The sequence below is a fragment of the Gekko japonicus genome, unplaced genomic scaffold, assembly GCF_001447785.1.
Source record: "Gekko japonicus isolate JY-2015 unplaced genomic scaffold, Gekko_japonicus_V1.1 scaffold1177, whole genome shotgun sequence".
Taxonomy (NCBI): Eukaryota; Metazoa; Chordata; class Lepidosauria; order Squamata; family Gekkonidae; genus Gekko; species Gekko japonicus.
The window spans coordinates 483,419-500,681 of NW_015160874.1; the positions used below are offsets into that span (position 1 = coordinate 483,419).

At 41.9% G+C, this 17,263-nt stretch overlaps 1 protein-coding gene across 1 annotated transcript in view; it reads right to left on the reverse strand.

Moving 5' to 3' along the window:
- Positions 1-17,263, reverse strand: part of NPAS2 (neuronal PAS domain protein 2) — a 98,526-nt gene that overhangs the window by 7,890 nt on the left and 73,373 nt on the right. The window contains exons 12-17 of the mRNA XM_015422751.1: positions 16,345-16,426; positions 11,396-11,537; positions 8,714-8,814; positions 5,736-5,882; positions 2,049-2,243; positions 302-489 (exon numbers count right to left, since the gene is read on the reverse strand). Of these exons, the coding sequence (XP_015278237.1) occupies positions 302-489; positions 2,049-2,243; positions 5,736-5,882; positions 8,714-8,814; positions 11,396-11,537; positions 16,345-16,426 (855 nt within the window). The remainder of the gene's footprint in view (positions 1-301; positions 490-2,048; positions 2,244-5,735; positions 5,883-8,713; positions 8,815-11,395; positions 11,538-16,344; positions 16,427-17,263) is intronic.

Sequence of the window (17,263 nt, forward strand, 5' to 3'; positions counted from 1 at the left end):
CAGGAATACACTTTCTACTGCAAACTGTCTTATCTTAACTATTCTTGTAAGCCACTGAAAGGCAACATTATAGGCCCAAATCTGTGTTCCTCAAAAGCTCCCTCATAATCTACTTCTCCTTCCTCCAAGATGATAACATGAACATTTGTCTTACTGTTCAAGTTCTTTAGCTGATTACTGTATGACAGATAAAGGACTTGTGGGTTCTTTAGCTGATTACTGTATGACAGATAAATGGGCAATCGTGTCCCTTTTTTAAACAAAAGAAAGAACACAGCAACTCATTATACAGTGATTTTACCTCAGCTGTCGGTCGTGGCTGTAGTCTGGAGTACTAAGCGGATGGCTGCTATCCTGTACAAGCTCAGCAGGTGGAGCTAGACTCACAGATTGTGAGAGCACCGAAGAGTTGTTAAATTGTGGAGTTAAACTGCTAGAAGAATGGCAGCTCTCTTGCATCCCTTGTGTGGTTCTCACTGATTTCTGATCCTGGAACAGTTAACAGCAGCAATCAAAGGCTTTGAGTGGGATCCAAGGCTCTGTTGTGTACCTGGAATGGCTCTCACACAAGGATAAGGGATTTCTGTTGATTTCCCCTTCCCTTATTTCTGCAGCCTCTCAAACGGCATCCTACACTGATTTCAAGGTTGCCCTGACACTCAAAAGTGGGTTTTTTGGTGGATGAAAGAGGCTGCAGGATGAAAGGGGTGGTGAGTAAGGTCCATTCTGCGAGCAGAACTCCTCTCAGAATTCCCTGGCACACATTAGTGAGTTGTTGTTGTTTTGTATAAATGCATAAAAACAAAGTGAAATGGTTCTCACAAGACTGTTCATCTAAATCTCTCATACAGGACTCTTATGTGATGCATTCCTGTTAGATTTTTAGGACAACAAAGGGGTATTTTGTAAAAATCCACATTTACAGCAAACCAAATGTGGGTCTAGCAATGTACACTTCTAAGATATTTGAAGGCAAGAGACATTCAGAGGTGGTTTGCCATTGCCTGCCTCTGGGTAGCAACCTTGGACTTCCGTGATGGTCTTCCATCCAAGTACGAAGACGAGCCTGCTTAGCTCCTGAGATCTGATGAGACTGGCCTAGGCTGAGCTGTCAGGCTGTTTAGTTAACTAATCGGTAGGAAAAATAATCATTGTAATAAAAATTCAAGGGCAGATCTAGTTATTTTATGCAGCTATTACGATCTGTTGAACCATAACAGGGAATGAACGAAGAAAATATTATACACGGAACTTCTTCCCAACAAAGCACTTGATAAATAAACTGTAAATTATGTCACACCCTTCACTATATGTCCTCCAAAAAGTAAAGATTTTTTTAACATGCAAGTACGGAACTTCTTCCCAACAAAGCACTTGAACAATAAACTGTAAATTATGTCACCCCCTTCACTATATGTCCTCCAAAAGGTAAAGATTTTTTTAACATGCAAATTCATACTTATTCAGCTAAGCAATCAATCAGTGCCCAGATAATTATTCAATGGAAATAGTGAAAAACTCCAATTTTAGAAAGAAAGGCTATTAGCTTTGGGCACACTATGTGCTCTTTATAGACAGAAGGCACACAAGAGAACTGGAAGAAGGCTTTAACATCATGCCTCCCCCTCCACACACACCCTGCCATGTCTTTCTTAGCCACTTCACTGCTGGGGGATGAGCTCAAATCAGAGCTGCACTGTGTCTGGACCCGAGTGAGAAGAAGCCTGCCCCTCAGCAGGCAGTTTTACACTGGTGATATACTAGGAGGGAGCAGTGGGGCAATGCATTCCCTCCAGGTTTGCCATCCTCTTTGTCTTTCATTCTTGATTTAATCAGTTATAAACTGCTTTGGAGAGAATTTTTCTGCTGTTCAAATTTTTTTTACATGGAATAAGGCTGCTGAATAAAGGTTATCTGCACTACTTGTACTAAAATAACTACAGAAAACAAGTATGTGGGTTTTTTAAAAAAAAACTTTCTAAATGGATATGGCAAGTTTCCCCATATTTTGCCTCTGTCAGGACAACTGCAGGGTACTGTATGTTCACCTGGTTTGATAGGATATTTTCTTCTCTTAATATTTCGTGGCCTGCTGTTTGAGAACCTGCAGCCTGTCCTTGAAGATGAGGTCTTGGAATCACTTGCTGCGGCTGCTGCTGAGAAACCCCCTCCGACTTCCCCTGAGGATCTGGCTGCTGTAGACTGGCAAAATTCAGAGACGCTGTAGACTGCTGTAAAAACATCTGGAAATTTTTTTTTTAATGTCAGGCAAATTAAGCCAAGATATATAAACAATTTCAAAGCTGTGAAACTGTGAATAATGTTTATGATGGATTTACTGGAACGCTCAGTTTGATCTTGGACTCAGTTGTAGAACGGGTTGAGTTTGCTACTGTGTTTCCACAGGTGCAAAGACTTCTACCTGCAGAGCATGACTCTCATGGTTCCTTCCTCTTACAGCAGCCCCCAACACCCCCTCCCCAATCCTGTACCTGGGGATTTGGGTCCACTGTAGGAGGAGGGAATGATGAAAGTCGTGATCAGTGGGTACAAACTGCTAGTTGGTTCCTGTAGATGTGTCGAGATAACAGAGGAGCTTTCCTTTGGCAGAAAAAGACTTTCCATGAGGCAAGAGGGATCACTCAAAACAAGCCAGTTTGGTGTAGTGGTTAAGTGTGCGGACTCTAATCTGGGAGAACCGGGTTTGATTCCCCACTCCTCCACTTGCACCTGCTGATGCGACCTTGGGTCAGTCACAAGCTCTGGCACAGCTGTCCTTGAAAAAGAGCAGTTTGTGTCAGAGTTCTCTCAGCCCCACCCACCTCACAGGGTGTCTGTTGTGGGGAGGGGAAGGGAAAGGAGTTTGTAAGCCGCTCTGAGACTCCAAGTGAAGGGCGGGGTATAAATCCAATCTCTTCTTCTTCTTCTCTTCTATACATGACCCAAGTCTGCAGAAATTGCTGTACAGGACCCAAGCCCTTGTTTTGAGTGATCCCTCTTGCCTCATGGAAAGTCTTTTTCTGCCAAAGGAAAGCTCCTCTGTTATCTCAACACATCGACAGGATCCAACTCATATGTTATATGAACAGGGTACACAGAGCTCTCAAACCACAGCCACCTTTGTCACTTTAGGGAATAATGCAAGAACTTCCGTGTATGTTGGATGGTGTGATGGTTTACAAACATGTTTGAGCCCAGGACGGTTCTTCTCAGTTTTTCCATTACGAACTGGAGATATGAGAAACCCGAGCAAGAAGTGTTGAAGAATTTATGGCTTGGATCCACCAGACATTTCTGCAGATGGAATGAATTGCCATCCATGGAGCAGGACTTCTCAACTTTCCTCTCCTGCTGCAGCCCAAAATACACCACCACCACCCCAAAAAAAAATGCTGCTCCTGGGAGAAAGGGGACCCCCAAGAACAGCATGGAAGTATGACGTCTGTAACAGGAAAGGGAAATCCAGGAAAAAAAAAACCCTTTCCTGAAGATGCTTTTTGCTAGAGAATGCAGCCATTTGGGTTTAAATGAAGATTCTGGTGTACATATAGCTTGACCCTATATCCTGAACAATAATGACCCCAGTACTTTCTCTGGGCAGACACATTTCCTTTCCCAGCTGAGAAAACACAGTGGGTTATGTCTCCTTCCAGACACCATCAGCATCAATCATGTCAAGAGGGTAATATAAGCTGTATTTTAGTTATCTAGCAATGAATATACAAATTTTGAAAAGAAAACCCAAACGTGCCTTTAGATGTTGGTGTGAGTAACAACTGCAATTTGATATCATTTGATTAAATATTAAAAGCTAAAAAAACAACAACCCAGAAATGGTCAGTTAAATTGTTCCTCGAATGCCAATGTACCAGAAAACGAAGCATTTCATTCATAATAGCTACATCCCAGTGTGTATGAATATAGGGTGTGTGAAAGCGGATTGGGAGCTGGTAGGAATGGTGTCCACAAACACTTTGTTTCCACCCCGTTGAGGCTGTTGCTGCCTCTGCCCCTCCACTTCTCACCCTTTTCTCCATTGTGCCTGCACAAAAGTGCAGACACAGGGGCAATTTTGTTCCCCATAGCCTATCATCTCTGGACTCCTGTGGGAGTTTCCCGTTGCCCATGTGTGGGGGGGGAATCCCCATGTGGAAGCTGCACAAGTTTCTTTTTACCATGTTGTTAACTAGATAGAGTAATAAGCAGGTGAAAATCCCACTCAACAGAAAGTGTTCCCCCCTCCCTCAATCTATGCAAGTCTAAGTAGATAAACCAGAAAATTCACACTTGTGCCATCAGCTAATCTCAGGACTCTTCCTGCAGTGTGTCAAGACATGAGAAGCATATTACTAATCTCTCCTAATTGCAGCCTCATTAATATTCTTGTGAAAGAAGCAGGGACAGCACTTCTCTCGTATCTGGAAACAGACACCATCGTATTAGAAAAGCAACTGGAGAAAGCTGTTCCATACATGCTCTTTGGAAAACAGACATTTTAACCATCTGTGCTGATCAAACCAGGAAACTCTTAGCGAGAGCAATTATTTTTTTTTTAAAAAAAAGATGTCAGGAGGGAAGATATCACGCTGAATTTATCGTTAAGTAACATTTTCTTTCAAGACGGAGCCTGAACTGTAAAGCACTGTTTCACAGATATTGTCTCATGCCCCGGTGTGCATTCTTGCTCGATATGAAGTGAATTCAAAGAGATTAGGAATATAATATATGAGAGACGGAGAGCGCTACCAGCAAAGTACGACAAATATAAAAAGAAACAAATACATTCACTGCAATAGAATATCAAAGCCACGTTTTCTTTTCCCTTTCTCCCAGTTGAGAACTGATGGGTAAATGCAAATATGAAAGTACAGGGGAAAAAAGATTAACCATTCAAAATAAAGCATGCCAATACAAGTAGGCAGAAGATATTTGATCGGTTTAAGAAAAATGTAATCAGGAGCACCTCCTAGGGATGCCAGACCCCCTGGTGGGGTGGGGGGGGTCCCCCGCTGCCAGGTCCCACCTCTCTGCTGTAGATCTGCTGGCTAGCAAGGGGGATATTACTCCAAAAATGAGGGAGGAACACCTGACATTTCAGCAGTGTGCCTATGTGACTTCCATGTGACCTGGAAGTGACATAGGCACATTGGGGACATCGGGGCAACGCTCTGGTTTTGGGGAAAAACTCTATGGTTGAAGCTAATTCTACCATAGAGTCTTTGGCCCAAAACCAGAGCATTGCCCTGACATCCCTGACGTTCCTATGTCACTTCTGGGTCACACTGGAATTCATATGGATAGATCGCTGAAACGTGCGAAGAAACTCCCAGCTCCTGGTAAGCTCACACACCCCCCCAATCCCCTGCAGGCTTCCCGGAGGAACCTGGCAACCCTAGCACCTCCATGTATTTTCAAAAAGAGCATCCAATCCAGTTAGAAATCTGCCGCTCCATATTCATTTCTGCCAACCTTACATACGTAAGTGCCATCAAGTTGCAACCAACTTATGGGAACCCCAGCAAGGTGCTTTCAAGGCGAGTGAGAAAGAGAAGTGGTTTGCCATTGCCTTCCACTGCAGAGCCCTCCTTGGTGGTCTTCATCCTTCCCTCCTACCAGCCTCAACACGGTATATAATCTTCTCCATTAAAATATCTCATACAATATTTCCCCATTGATCTGCAAATGCATTATCAGATGGACCCATTGTCCGGGGTGGGGAGTGTTGCCATGCTCACCTGTATGTTGGACTCCTGTACCATGCAGAGCTGTTGCTGGATTTTCTGCAGCTCTTCCTGCTGCCACTGAATATTGGCTTGCAGTAGACGAGTCCGTTGCTCAAGCTGGTCCTTAATGGTTTGAAACATATTAAACTGGGCTGAGATCTTAAGAGAAAAAGAAACATTTCTGTTGTGTAAACTGTCCTAGCTATATGAAAAATGTCAAGATTAACTATGCTTTTACATTCTTTTTCCTGGAGGCACAAAGGAATCTATTTGCTTTTAAAATTCTGCATTCTCTCTAGTATCTTGTGTTTTAAAGATATAACTGTCATTTCATAATCAGTTATTAGAGTGGTTTAAACTACAACTGCATTTTACTTCTTACAATGGTTAAACCAATCAATGATAAGTATAACACTCTAAAGTATATTTGGGTCGGCTGTTACATTTATAAAAGATCAGAGTAGCACACTATTGCATTATAACTAGGACGTCTATACTAAATTCATGCTTAGATTTGCAGAAATCAGAGATCTCCAGTCTTGTACTGAAAGATTTATAATATCTGCAAGAAAAAAATGAAGCATGATGGGCTAACAGGAAGAAAACAACAACAGAGACTTGGAATACAAACAGAAGTAGATGGTACAATTGTCTAGTTTGAGCTTGATACTGAATTTTCCTAAGTGAGGCCCAAGTGTGTGTGTGTGTGTGTGTAGCTGCAGCATTCAAACCTCTCAAGAACTATATAGAAGTATGTTGCACACTCACTCCATAGCAGTCAAAAAGGAAAAATATAGGAAATAGCATTGAATAAGCAGGAACTAGCAAGGATTTGCAGGAGGCATCTCATTTCCCCCTCCCCTGGCTATTTCTTCCTTTCCTGAAACCCCCTATAGCCTCTCCTCTTTTCCTCCTTCCTTCTCTCCTTCCCACCCAACAGCCAACTTACATTTATCTGCCCCTCTGTCTTTGGCTTCCTTCTCCCCCCAGCAGCCTCTATGTAGGAAAACTATGGCCCAATTGTATGATGCTAGCCACTGGGTGTAAATGGTTACATGGTAGGGAATTCTCAAGGACTTGTGGGTTGGCACCTCGCTTTCCCCGTATCCCTCTCCTCACACTATTTCCTCTTGCCCTCCTCCTGGCAAATCTCTTTCCCCACCTCATTCTCTCCTTCTTGGCCATTCACCAACTACCTTTCATCTGCCTCCCATGGTCAACTGTATTTATTACTTATTTACTTCATTTATACCCTACCTTTCTCCACAGTGGGGGCCAAAGCAGTTTACATTATTTCCCCCTCCTTTTTTTCATCCTCAGGTTTTAGCGGAAAGTATATGTTGTTCAGTCGCACAGTTGAGTCTGACTCTTCGCAACCCCATGGACCAGACAAGATCACACCAGGTATATTACAGGCCCAAAATCAGCCAGTGAGCTTCCACAGCAAGACTGGGGATTCAGACTTGGGTCTCTGAGACCCTGCTCTGAAGCTCTAACTGATATACCACCTTGCCTTTCATAGGCCCCGGTCACACGCGAGGATTTGGGCCGGGAGAGGGACAACAGCAAAAAGGCAGTTTTAATCCAAAAATGAAGGACAGAAACTGTTGTTAGCAGAGAATTACAGAGGAAGAGTCAACAGCCAACACTCGTCTCCTCTAACTGAAATCTCTCCCCAGCACTGCACCAACTGAATTCAAACTGCCCGCTTAGCCCCACTAAACCACTAGGGGGACTGTTATGACTACTCTCGTCGCCATTGCGGTGACGTCAGAGCCTGGTGTTCAGGCTTTCCATATACAGGGGGCAGTGGCCCAGGCCTGGCCCTGCTGAGTCCTCCCTCAAAAGCCAAAGCAGCCCTAGAAAGCACCCTGCCCCCTCCCCTGTCTTATACACACAGAAAACAAGCTCTGGAATGCTGTGGTTACCTAGCAACTGCCACTGAAGGCTTTCGTTTTTCAAAGCTACAGGCATTCCTTTTATCATTTTGGGTTTTTTTAAAACTCCCCAATGTATTTTTTTTGTTAGGTTTCAGGTTTTTCTGCAAACCTGGGGCATTTTTCAGGTTTGTAGAAAGATCTGTCTTACCTGTTCAGAGCTTCAGTCTCTGGATTTAAGTATCCTCAGATTTGGCTGACTTGGCTACTAGACTATACAAGCAGGGACCTGCAATACTCATGGGAGGAATCCCTTCCCCCTCATACCTTTATGGTTTTTCCTCCTCCGCAGGGCCCACCCTGCGCAGCTTCCGGTGCTGGGCCTGCTGAGGATTGTTCTTCCCCACTGACTGACACTGGTTTCCACCCCTCACCAATCAACGTTAGCAAGGCCCACACTGCTCCTGGCCTCTGCTGCCAGGCCCACCGTGGTTTCTCCTCCTCTCACCAGCAATGGGCCTGTTTCCCCCCATTCCCCTGACACTGGCAAGCCCAGTGTAGCTCCTGGCCTCTGCCACCAGGCACCAACACCTCCCCCCCCCAACAGCAACAACAATGTTGGCAAGCTTGTTCCCATCCCTCTGCAGCCGGACCTGTTGTGGCCTCCTGCCACCGCCATCTGATGGAGAAGGAAGAGGAGGTAGGAGCACTGTCTGGTCCTTTCTTTTGGGGAGGTTTTAACCTCCCCCCCCCGTGTATTTTTTTAACCTTTTAAGATTTTTCTGCAAATCTGCAGAGTCCCCCAGTTTTGCAGAATGATCTGTTTTTAGTCAATGTGGGCCAAATCCACAGATTTAGGTATCCGCAGATGAGCCCATCCGTGACTATTAGAATAGAAGATGATATGTACTTCATCTTCTCGATGTAGCAAAAGAAAATCGAAGGTAGGGTCTTTCTCTTTTTAAAAGAACAACAAGGCTGTTAATATTGTTATTTCCTAACATTCTGGGAAATGACTGGTGGCGTTTTAATACTTGAATTTAAAAATATGGCTACATAACGGAATTCCTGTTGTCGCTTCTGTTTACTTCAGTGAACATTTTGAAGCTTTACCTGAACAGTCGCAGGCTGGCTGGGTCGCTGCACTAAGTCCTGGGTCACGTTGGGGGTTCTTTGTAAGGAGGGAGCTTCTGTAAGGACCTTTGTAGTAGTGGCTGTAAGAGAATAATTATTTTGATAAAATCTGCTTACTAATTTATCGCTATTTATGACAACACTTACAGCTATTATTAATTAATAAATACAAAAGAAGACTGGATCCCTACAATATCCAAATACGAAGGAAGCCAGCTACAGAATTAACACATCAGTAACTGATACAGGGAACTAGATGAAAGACCTACGTCTTAGAATCTCAGGTCTGAGTCACAGGCTCCTAGTTCTTTTCTATTCCTGTTCGTGCCTGCAGCATTTTGGCTTTCTTGTGGAACAAATGCATTATTGAAGTTGTCACAGGATTCTTTCATGCTACACTGTGCTTGCTTTTTAAACGTAGACTTCAGTGCTGAACCAGGAGCAACAGATACTCCTTTACAAGTATCCTCTCATTGTTTCTAAACCGTACAAGAATTAAAAGGGAAAAAGGAACATACACAATCAAGAAAGAACTGCATGTACAAACTCAGCTTCCCCTTCTGTTTTGATCATAGCAGCTCTCCACCACATAAGAGGTAAGCCACTTAAACTGAATAGTACCTCTGTCACAGCACAAACACGCAAAGCTGTGGCCACATGCAGTCTTGCTCATGTTCTGCAAGATGGCTGGAAGGGTACTATTTATATGTTGATATGGCACTGCCACAATCTGTTGCCAGCTGATCCACCTCAAATTTTAACAGACCTGAGACAATTCCCATGTGTGAAGACTGCATTGCTAACATGCCTGCTTCCTGCATTCATGATGATGAAAGTAATGCACAGAATTTTCACCGCATGGAAGCAACTTGGCAGTGGCGTTCCAGGGTCCCAGGCAGAGTTCTTGCATACCACCTTCTACCTGATTCTTGTAATTGGAGATATGTTGGGGACTGAACCTGGAACCTTCTGCATGCAGAACAGATACTCTACCACTGAGCCATGGCCCAACCAGAAAGCTCTGGTGTGCAAGGACTAAAGAACACATCCCTCATTAAATTCTCGAAGAATATCATCAGTGCTCTCCAGCTGCACTTATCAAGAGGCCTTTTACTCTTTCCAGTGAAAGATGTACATGGACCAAAGTAAAGATAAAAGCAAAGAGTAGAATGCATTTTTCCCCATTTTTGGGATTCTGGCAAAGGAGCGTGAAGATTACTTAGTCTACAGCTCAAAGGAATACAGTGCCCTTTAAAAAAAGCTTTAAAAAATAAAAATCTGATATCATTTAGTATTACCCAGTAGCGGGCTTTATAATTCTATTGTATCTGTATTATGAGCCATAATTTCAAACTACTCTGCCAGATATCTCCTAGACCAGTCAACAAACCCAGTTTAAAATCTTTGTCAGATTGTATGTTCTGCATGCTTCAATAAATTGTTCTGTAATTTTTTTTAGCGGTTTTCACTGCATAGCTGTTGTAAGGTAGCATAGTTGCTGTAAGTACAAACACTGTGTGGAAAGTTCTTGGTCAAGCAACTAAGCCTCTAAGCCTCATTCTACCCATCTGTAATTACAGGAATAGTGTACCTTCAGAGGCCATTAGAAGAATGACTTTTAGGGATGCTAAGTTTTACACTGGTCCCTTTAGCTGTCCTTTCAATATCAGTTTCATCCACAACAATTATGCCATGAAAAGCTTCAACTGCCGATTTCCTTATATTAAGCTTCTATTAAAGGGACAAGACATATTTTTCCTGGCCAACTGGCAAACAATTACTGTTAACATGAAATACTTCAAACACTCAGAAAAGGGGCTATATAAACACAAAGTGTTATTTAACTACTATCAGTTTATGTGAATCAGAGTGGATTTCTCATTCTTCTTTATGAAAGGAAAATACTTCATATCTGTTTAGGATACTTATAGGAGAAAAAAGGAAACTGATGATTGTGTAGGGCTTTCAATGCATGCTTGGAGCTGCTAGGTTTTAGCAATATTGATTGCTAGCAGTATGTATTTTTTCTTAAAACTAAATCTCACTTATTACATCTTTGCATTGTGGAATTGAAGTTCTTGTATTGCAGCTGAACCTATCTTTCAGTTTTTATCTTCTTGATCTTCCTGAATGTTGGCAGCTGATCATAAATCTGGATGCTATCAGCATTTTTCCTTCTTTTGGTGATTTTCTTTGTATATGTAGACACGGCGACAAGACAACGCGGCGCGGTCGGAGCCAATAGGATGGAGACCAGCGCTGCAACTGTCTCATAGCCATGTGCCATGGGGATCAACCCAGAAGGAGTCGCTGTGGGAAGAACTTTGCCGAGACTCCATCACCGACTCCATCAAAAATAGAATAAGAGCCGAAAGAACAACAGAACTCCGCTGCTTGGGTGCCTGGTAGGCATTTCACACACACACCCTTGCACTGTGGCCCTAGCTAGGTTTAAAATGTCTCTGTAAACCGCACCGAGCCCTCGGGAAGGAGCGGTATATAAATTGAATGTGTATGTATGTATATATCCTCTCTGTACATATGTAATATATACATTTTTCTACAAGATAAGCTTTGCACTTTTGGTACATTATGACTTTTACTGCAATATGTTACACTGAACATTTTGGAATCAGTATTTGTATAGCAACCACAACTTACATGCTGCGTCAGCTAAGGATGTTGTCAAAGATTTGTGTGAACTCTGAGAAGATGCAGAAAGTGTCCGACTGGCGTTGAGAACTGGTACACCTAACTCAAGTGTATTAAAGTGCTGTTGAGGATCCAAGTCTGAACCACTGTCCTTAAAAACAAAGTAAATATTGTATTAAACGCAAATATCAATCTCATTCCTTAACACTATACCATGTGTTTGTACTTCGTAAGGGTTTGTTTTGTATTTGAATACATTCAAAAGATACCCAGCAGCCAACAGGCAACCTTGATGAGGAAACCAGAAACATTCTGGTATGTTGAAACTGTGCTGGAATGAGAATCCAGGTGAAAATATCAACCTCCCCCCCCCCTGGGTTCATCTATCAATAAGGTTTTGAAATAATGTTCCCAATATCTTCATAAGGGTACAAATTTCTTTGTAGACATCTATGTGTCAATTCTTTGATGCTGGCTAGCGTACAAGATGGGACTGTGGTGGCAGACTGGATGCTGAGCTGCAGACTGGAAGGTCTGTGGCTCGGCAGTTCGAGATCCTAGTGCCGTGTGACGGAGTGAGCTCCCGTCTCTGGTCCCAGATCCTGCCAACTTAGCAGTTTGAAAGCAAGAAATTGCAAGGAGATAAATAGGTACCGCTTTGGTGGGAAGGTAACAGTGTTCCGTGCACCTTGGCATTTAGTCATGCTGGCCACATGACCACGGAAAAATATTCGGACAGCACTGGCTCTTCAGCTTGGAAACAGAGATGAACACCACCCCCTAGAGTCAGATTCGACTGGCTTTTGAGCAAGGGAAACCTTTACCTTTACCTAACATACAAGATAGGTGAGCATGTTCCTTTATAAATTATATGCTGTATGACTGTATGTAAGCTTGGTTCTGTGGCTGGGCTTGTATGTCTCAGCCGAGTCCCGCAATTGACTGCAGCGCATGTCAGAATCTTATCCCTTGTGGACTTCCGGCGGTGCGGCTCCCAGGGAAGCCCGGCTCATGTGCGCTCCTACGGAGCCCCCCGAGGTTCGAGGTGGCCCCGCTTGGTCTCCTGGAGGGAGACCAAGGGTATGAGGCTTGACCGGCCCCCCGTTCCCTGGCAAGGACGGGGGGGGGGGGGACCGGTTTGCCCTGAAGCAGGAGCGGCGCGGAGAACGGGAACGTGGACGCCATGTTCCCACCGAAGCAGCAGCCAGCCGTATTTTTAAACTCTTTACTTTTCTTTCAACACATGGGTGTTTCACAATGAGGAAATTGACACACACCAACCCCCTCTTGGACTATGTTTAAAGCTTGCAGACTAACAGATATCTACAACGAACAGTTCTTACTGACCCTCCGACGGACCTTCCAATTGGTGCTAGAAAGCGGCCGAAAACATTAATGACACGGGAGAACGAAAGGTTTTGAGGGGGTAAGAAATATCTACTTTATGGACATCATCTCTTTTTGTATTTGTAAGATGACCAAAACTATTAAATACCTCTGGGAAAGAAAAAATAATATTAACGGAATAAAGCGGAATTAAGATAATAAGGAAAAATGGCGGCGTTTCTACGTGAAGCGATAACAGCTGAACTTAAATCAGAACGTTTCAAAAAACCTTAAGGGAGGAACTAGAAAAGTCACTTAACTTGGTTTGGAATAAGATACTGAATGAATCCCAAACTTTATTTGTAGAGGACAAAGACACCAAAGAACAGTTAAAGACATTACAAGGGCAAAGTGACTCTCAGGACACCCAGGAGAGTAAATTGGTGATTGAGTGGGCTGAAATGCAGCATGATAGCCTGCATTTAGCGGCAGAAGAAGAATCGAAGGAAGTAGACCCGTCAAAAGATATGACTGGGAAAGGAGAACCAAAACCACGAAAAGGAGAGGAAAAGTGTTCTAAGTTCTCCCGAAGAAACAAGAGAGTTGCAGGCTCCAAACACAGGATACAGCGTCCAACTGATTATGGGAGAAGCGGCTTGGGTACTTCTACAGAGGAATACAAAGACTTACGACATAGGAAAGAAAATCTGGAAAATGAAACTAAAAAAGAAATGGACTACAACGTCATTAAGCTTTATGGAAAGACTCCTAAGCATGGAAGACCACTACTATAAACATGTTTAGGAGGGCAAGATGTAATTGCATATAAATGGTGGTAAACCTGATAGGAAGAAGTGTATGAGAACACAATTGGATATATGCAGTAGAAAAAGTGGCCTTTAAAATGCTAAGATTAAACAACGGAAATGGGAGGTATATGGAAAGCAGGCTGAATTTTAGTGGAAAAAAATAGGGTGAAAGCCTTTTTCTGTTAATTGGCCAAAAATTCTCTTATTTTTCCTTTTTACTCAATATAAATCTTTCTTTTCCTTTTTTTTCTCTATACCTTCTTTCTTAATTAATGTAAATTTGTTTTGAATATGAGTTGAATAGGGAGCCTTATGAATGAATTGATATGATGTTACTGAGTATATAAGTTATGAAGCAGAAGATTATGAGTTATATCATACATTTCTATTAACTATTGAAGTCAAGACTTTAAGAGATTAAACGTATAAAGATGCAGGATGATTTTGAAGTTAAGAGGGAATTCCCAGGATATGGAAATCTGATTTGCAGATGATTATGATTTTTACTATATTTATTAATTACTGAATGAAAGGCAATTTCTTTTGTTTGTTTGTTTTATTCATTTATTTATTTTTCTTGAGATGAGTAAATGAGTAAATGGAATCAGAAAGATCATAATTGAATATAACATGTGGTAAATGTAATATGGATCAGCACACAACTTGGTCATCGAAACTGAACTTGATTTTTCTTTCTTAGTGGATCAAAAAAGACACGAAGCCAGATTTCAGCAACATTTATCAAAAATATAAGCATCTGCCCCTAGCATCATGACATGACTTGGAATTTCAGCCAATTCTCCCCCTACCCATGGTAGGTTTGTGTACCAACTAAAGTTGATCTCTGGTGTCATTAATACAATGACTGCCATCTTTTCCCTCTAAGGGATCTGTATTTCTCAACTGGTGTTAGCAACACATTTCACCAACAGATGGTTTGTTGTATTTTCAATGGAGTGCTTTGATCTTTTTGCTTTTTTGTACCAACAGTGAGGGTACAACCTGACACAAGCACTGTTTTAAATCTGCATAGTTGCTCAGCATTTCAAACAAGATAAAAGGGCCTTAAGATCATGGCCTGCAACATCTTTTTTCTCTCTACCCCACTTTTTTTTTTTTAATCCAGCCTGAAGAAGACTTTTGGAGAATTCAAAAGACTGCACAAACGGTTTTGTGTCACCTTGGGTGCTCTTAATAAAATTTAATCTAGTTCCCCAGTAGCAATTGCTGTCTTTGCTGCCGGGAGGACGCCCCATACAAGCAGAAACCTTTATATCCCCCTAATTGGTAGACAGGTTTGTGCAATATTTCTTGTTTCAGCTATGTTCATTATGACACACAGGTGATTATTTGAAGCCAAGCAAAGCTTACTGTAGAGAAGAGATGACAGGAATGGAAGGGGAAAGAATCAAAGCAGAAAAGGGGAGTCAGAGGGATGAAAGGTGACGGGGGACTCTCAATGTCACAAATGGCTAAAGGCTTATCAACTTTAGGGAGTCTGACAAAGGAGTTTTGACTCTCAAAAGCTTATGTCCTGAAACTCTTTTTGGTCTCTAAGGTGCTATTGGACCCAAATCCTTTTCCTTCTTAATGCTGTTTAAATTAGTATCTTGTTTCCAGGCAACCAGAATTCTAAATTGCTTTGCAAAATATGCATGAGAGATGCAATTATTAACTATAGTAAGCTCTGAAAATATAAATCACAGGAACTCACTGCTTATATATACTACTGTATAGTCCGTTTTAAGGGACAGATATAGCAAGGAGTGAGCTGAGGCCACACCCATGAGAACTTCAAACAGAGAAGATACTGACAGTTCCATGAATGGAGTTCCCAGCATTTTTTTCCTTTAGATGGCAAGTGCATGAGAGCCTGATCTGGGCTATAGTGCAAGGGGTGTGTGTGTGCTGCCTAGATGATTTTTCTGAACTGATACAGTCCCGCAGAGCCGCTATTTACCACACTGGGGTAAACATATGGGGTACTTGTATCAGTGCCTGGCTTACAGTGAACTTGCCTTTCAGTGATTCCTTTTAATATCTGGTCTCTAAAGCACATGCTCTTTCAAATTTGTGTTCAAGCATGGTAACCAAAAACCTCAATGTGTGGAGGGGTCTGCTGGTCTTTCCCTTTAAAAATCACTTACAAGAGTTATTCATTTGCACAATTGCAGCAGCACAGTGGCCAAAGCTACACTTCCTGTCATTGTGAACCAGATGGAAAACTGACCTGCCTGGGTATAATAATCTTTTATACTAAAACTGGAGTGGACAAAGGCCCAGCAACAATGGTGTGGAACAGGAGACAGAAGCCTATTCTGGCTCCACATGTATCACATAATATATTTATTTATTTATTACTTCGATTTGATATACCGCCCTAACCCCCGTGGGGGTCTCTGGGCGGTTTACATGTGGGGTGCTAGTCACATTGAACCCTAAGGCCACATTGATTCTATGATTCTATACTTGAACTCTGATTTGTGTGGCTAGCAATAAGGTTGCCACTTGTCTTTAGTTATTTTAAAGTTATTCCCTTTAGAATGATGTAATGAATACTCCTCATTTCAGATATCATAGCTTTACCATGTCCGTTTCTGAAATTCTGTTCCAGAGAACTGAATTCCCAATCTCTACCACATCTTGCTCAGATCCTGGGATGTCCCAAACATACATTGAACTCTCATGAAGGTACCATGAAAGCAAACAGCTCTAAATCACTAATATAACTATTCTCATGTTTGTTGATTGCTGGAACATGAGGTGCATAAAACAGAAAAAAGAAAAAAATAAACAAACAGAAAGTAGTAATTGGGAGCATACCTTCAGTACAGAAGAGATGATCTCTGAAGAATCATCTTTCAAGATCAAATCTTGTCTCCTTTCCACTTGAACATCTGAATAACTGATTTAAAACTACATATTTATGTGAAGAAGTATATTCCATTCAACAATTCAGACAGCTGCTGACTGTAGTTTTATCACTTGATAATTACTTTTATTACTTGATAAACTCTGCACTTAGAACCCAAAGCTCACTTAATCTATATGTATATAGTAATACTGTTTGTATCCTATCTGTCCACAGAGTCTGTTTGAAAAGCAAATTCTGATGCTTTCCTCCAGCTTAAGGAGGCTTCTTCCAGCTTAAGAGGCTATTCTGCAGAACCACTGAAAGTGGATGGAGTCTTCTTTGGCGGGAGGAGAGCTTCAAACTGTGCTGACTGGAGTGGTAGGATACAGACCATTATATTCAGCTTCTGCCCATTTTTATTATATATGCAAAAGAACAAAGAGTCTTAGCTGTACTCTTATATATGTTTACTTGGAAGTACAACCTACAGAAATTACTGGAGTTTGAGGTTGCTTCATAAGTTACATTCATGTATAAATCTAATGTATGCACACAACAAATGCTCTTTCAACATTTCATGTTATACAGGTATATATGTCAAGGGAGCTAAGACAGACCATAATTCTGTGTGTACTAATGGTGACAAACACAGCTTTGCTTTTGCACAATATGTGAAGGGGCTCTTACTGCAAATACATAGGTGTGGGATTGCAACCTTAATTTCAATTGTACTTTCTCTAGAGACTAAACAAGCATGCTAACACATGGCTTAATCTATCCAACTTTTTATAACTCTAGTACAAAATGCATTTTAGATATAGTTTTACCTATAAATGAAAATAAGGACATCTATATACTCTTTTAACCATAGACAGGCTTGGATCCTGC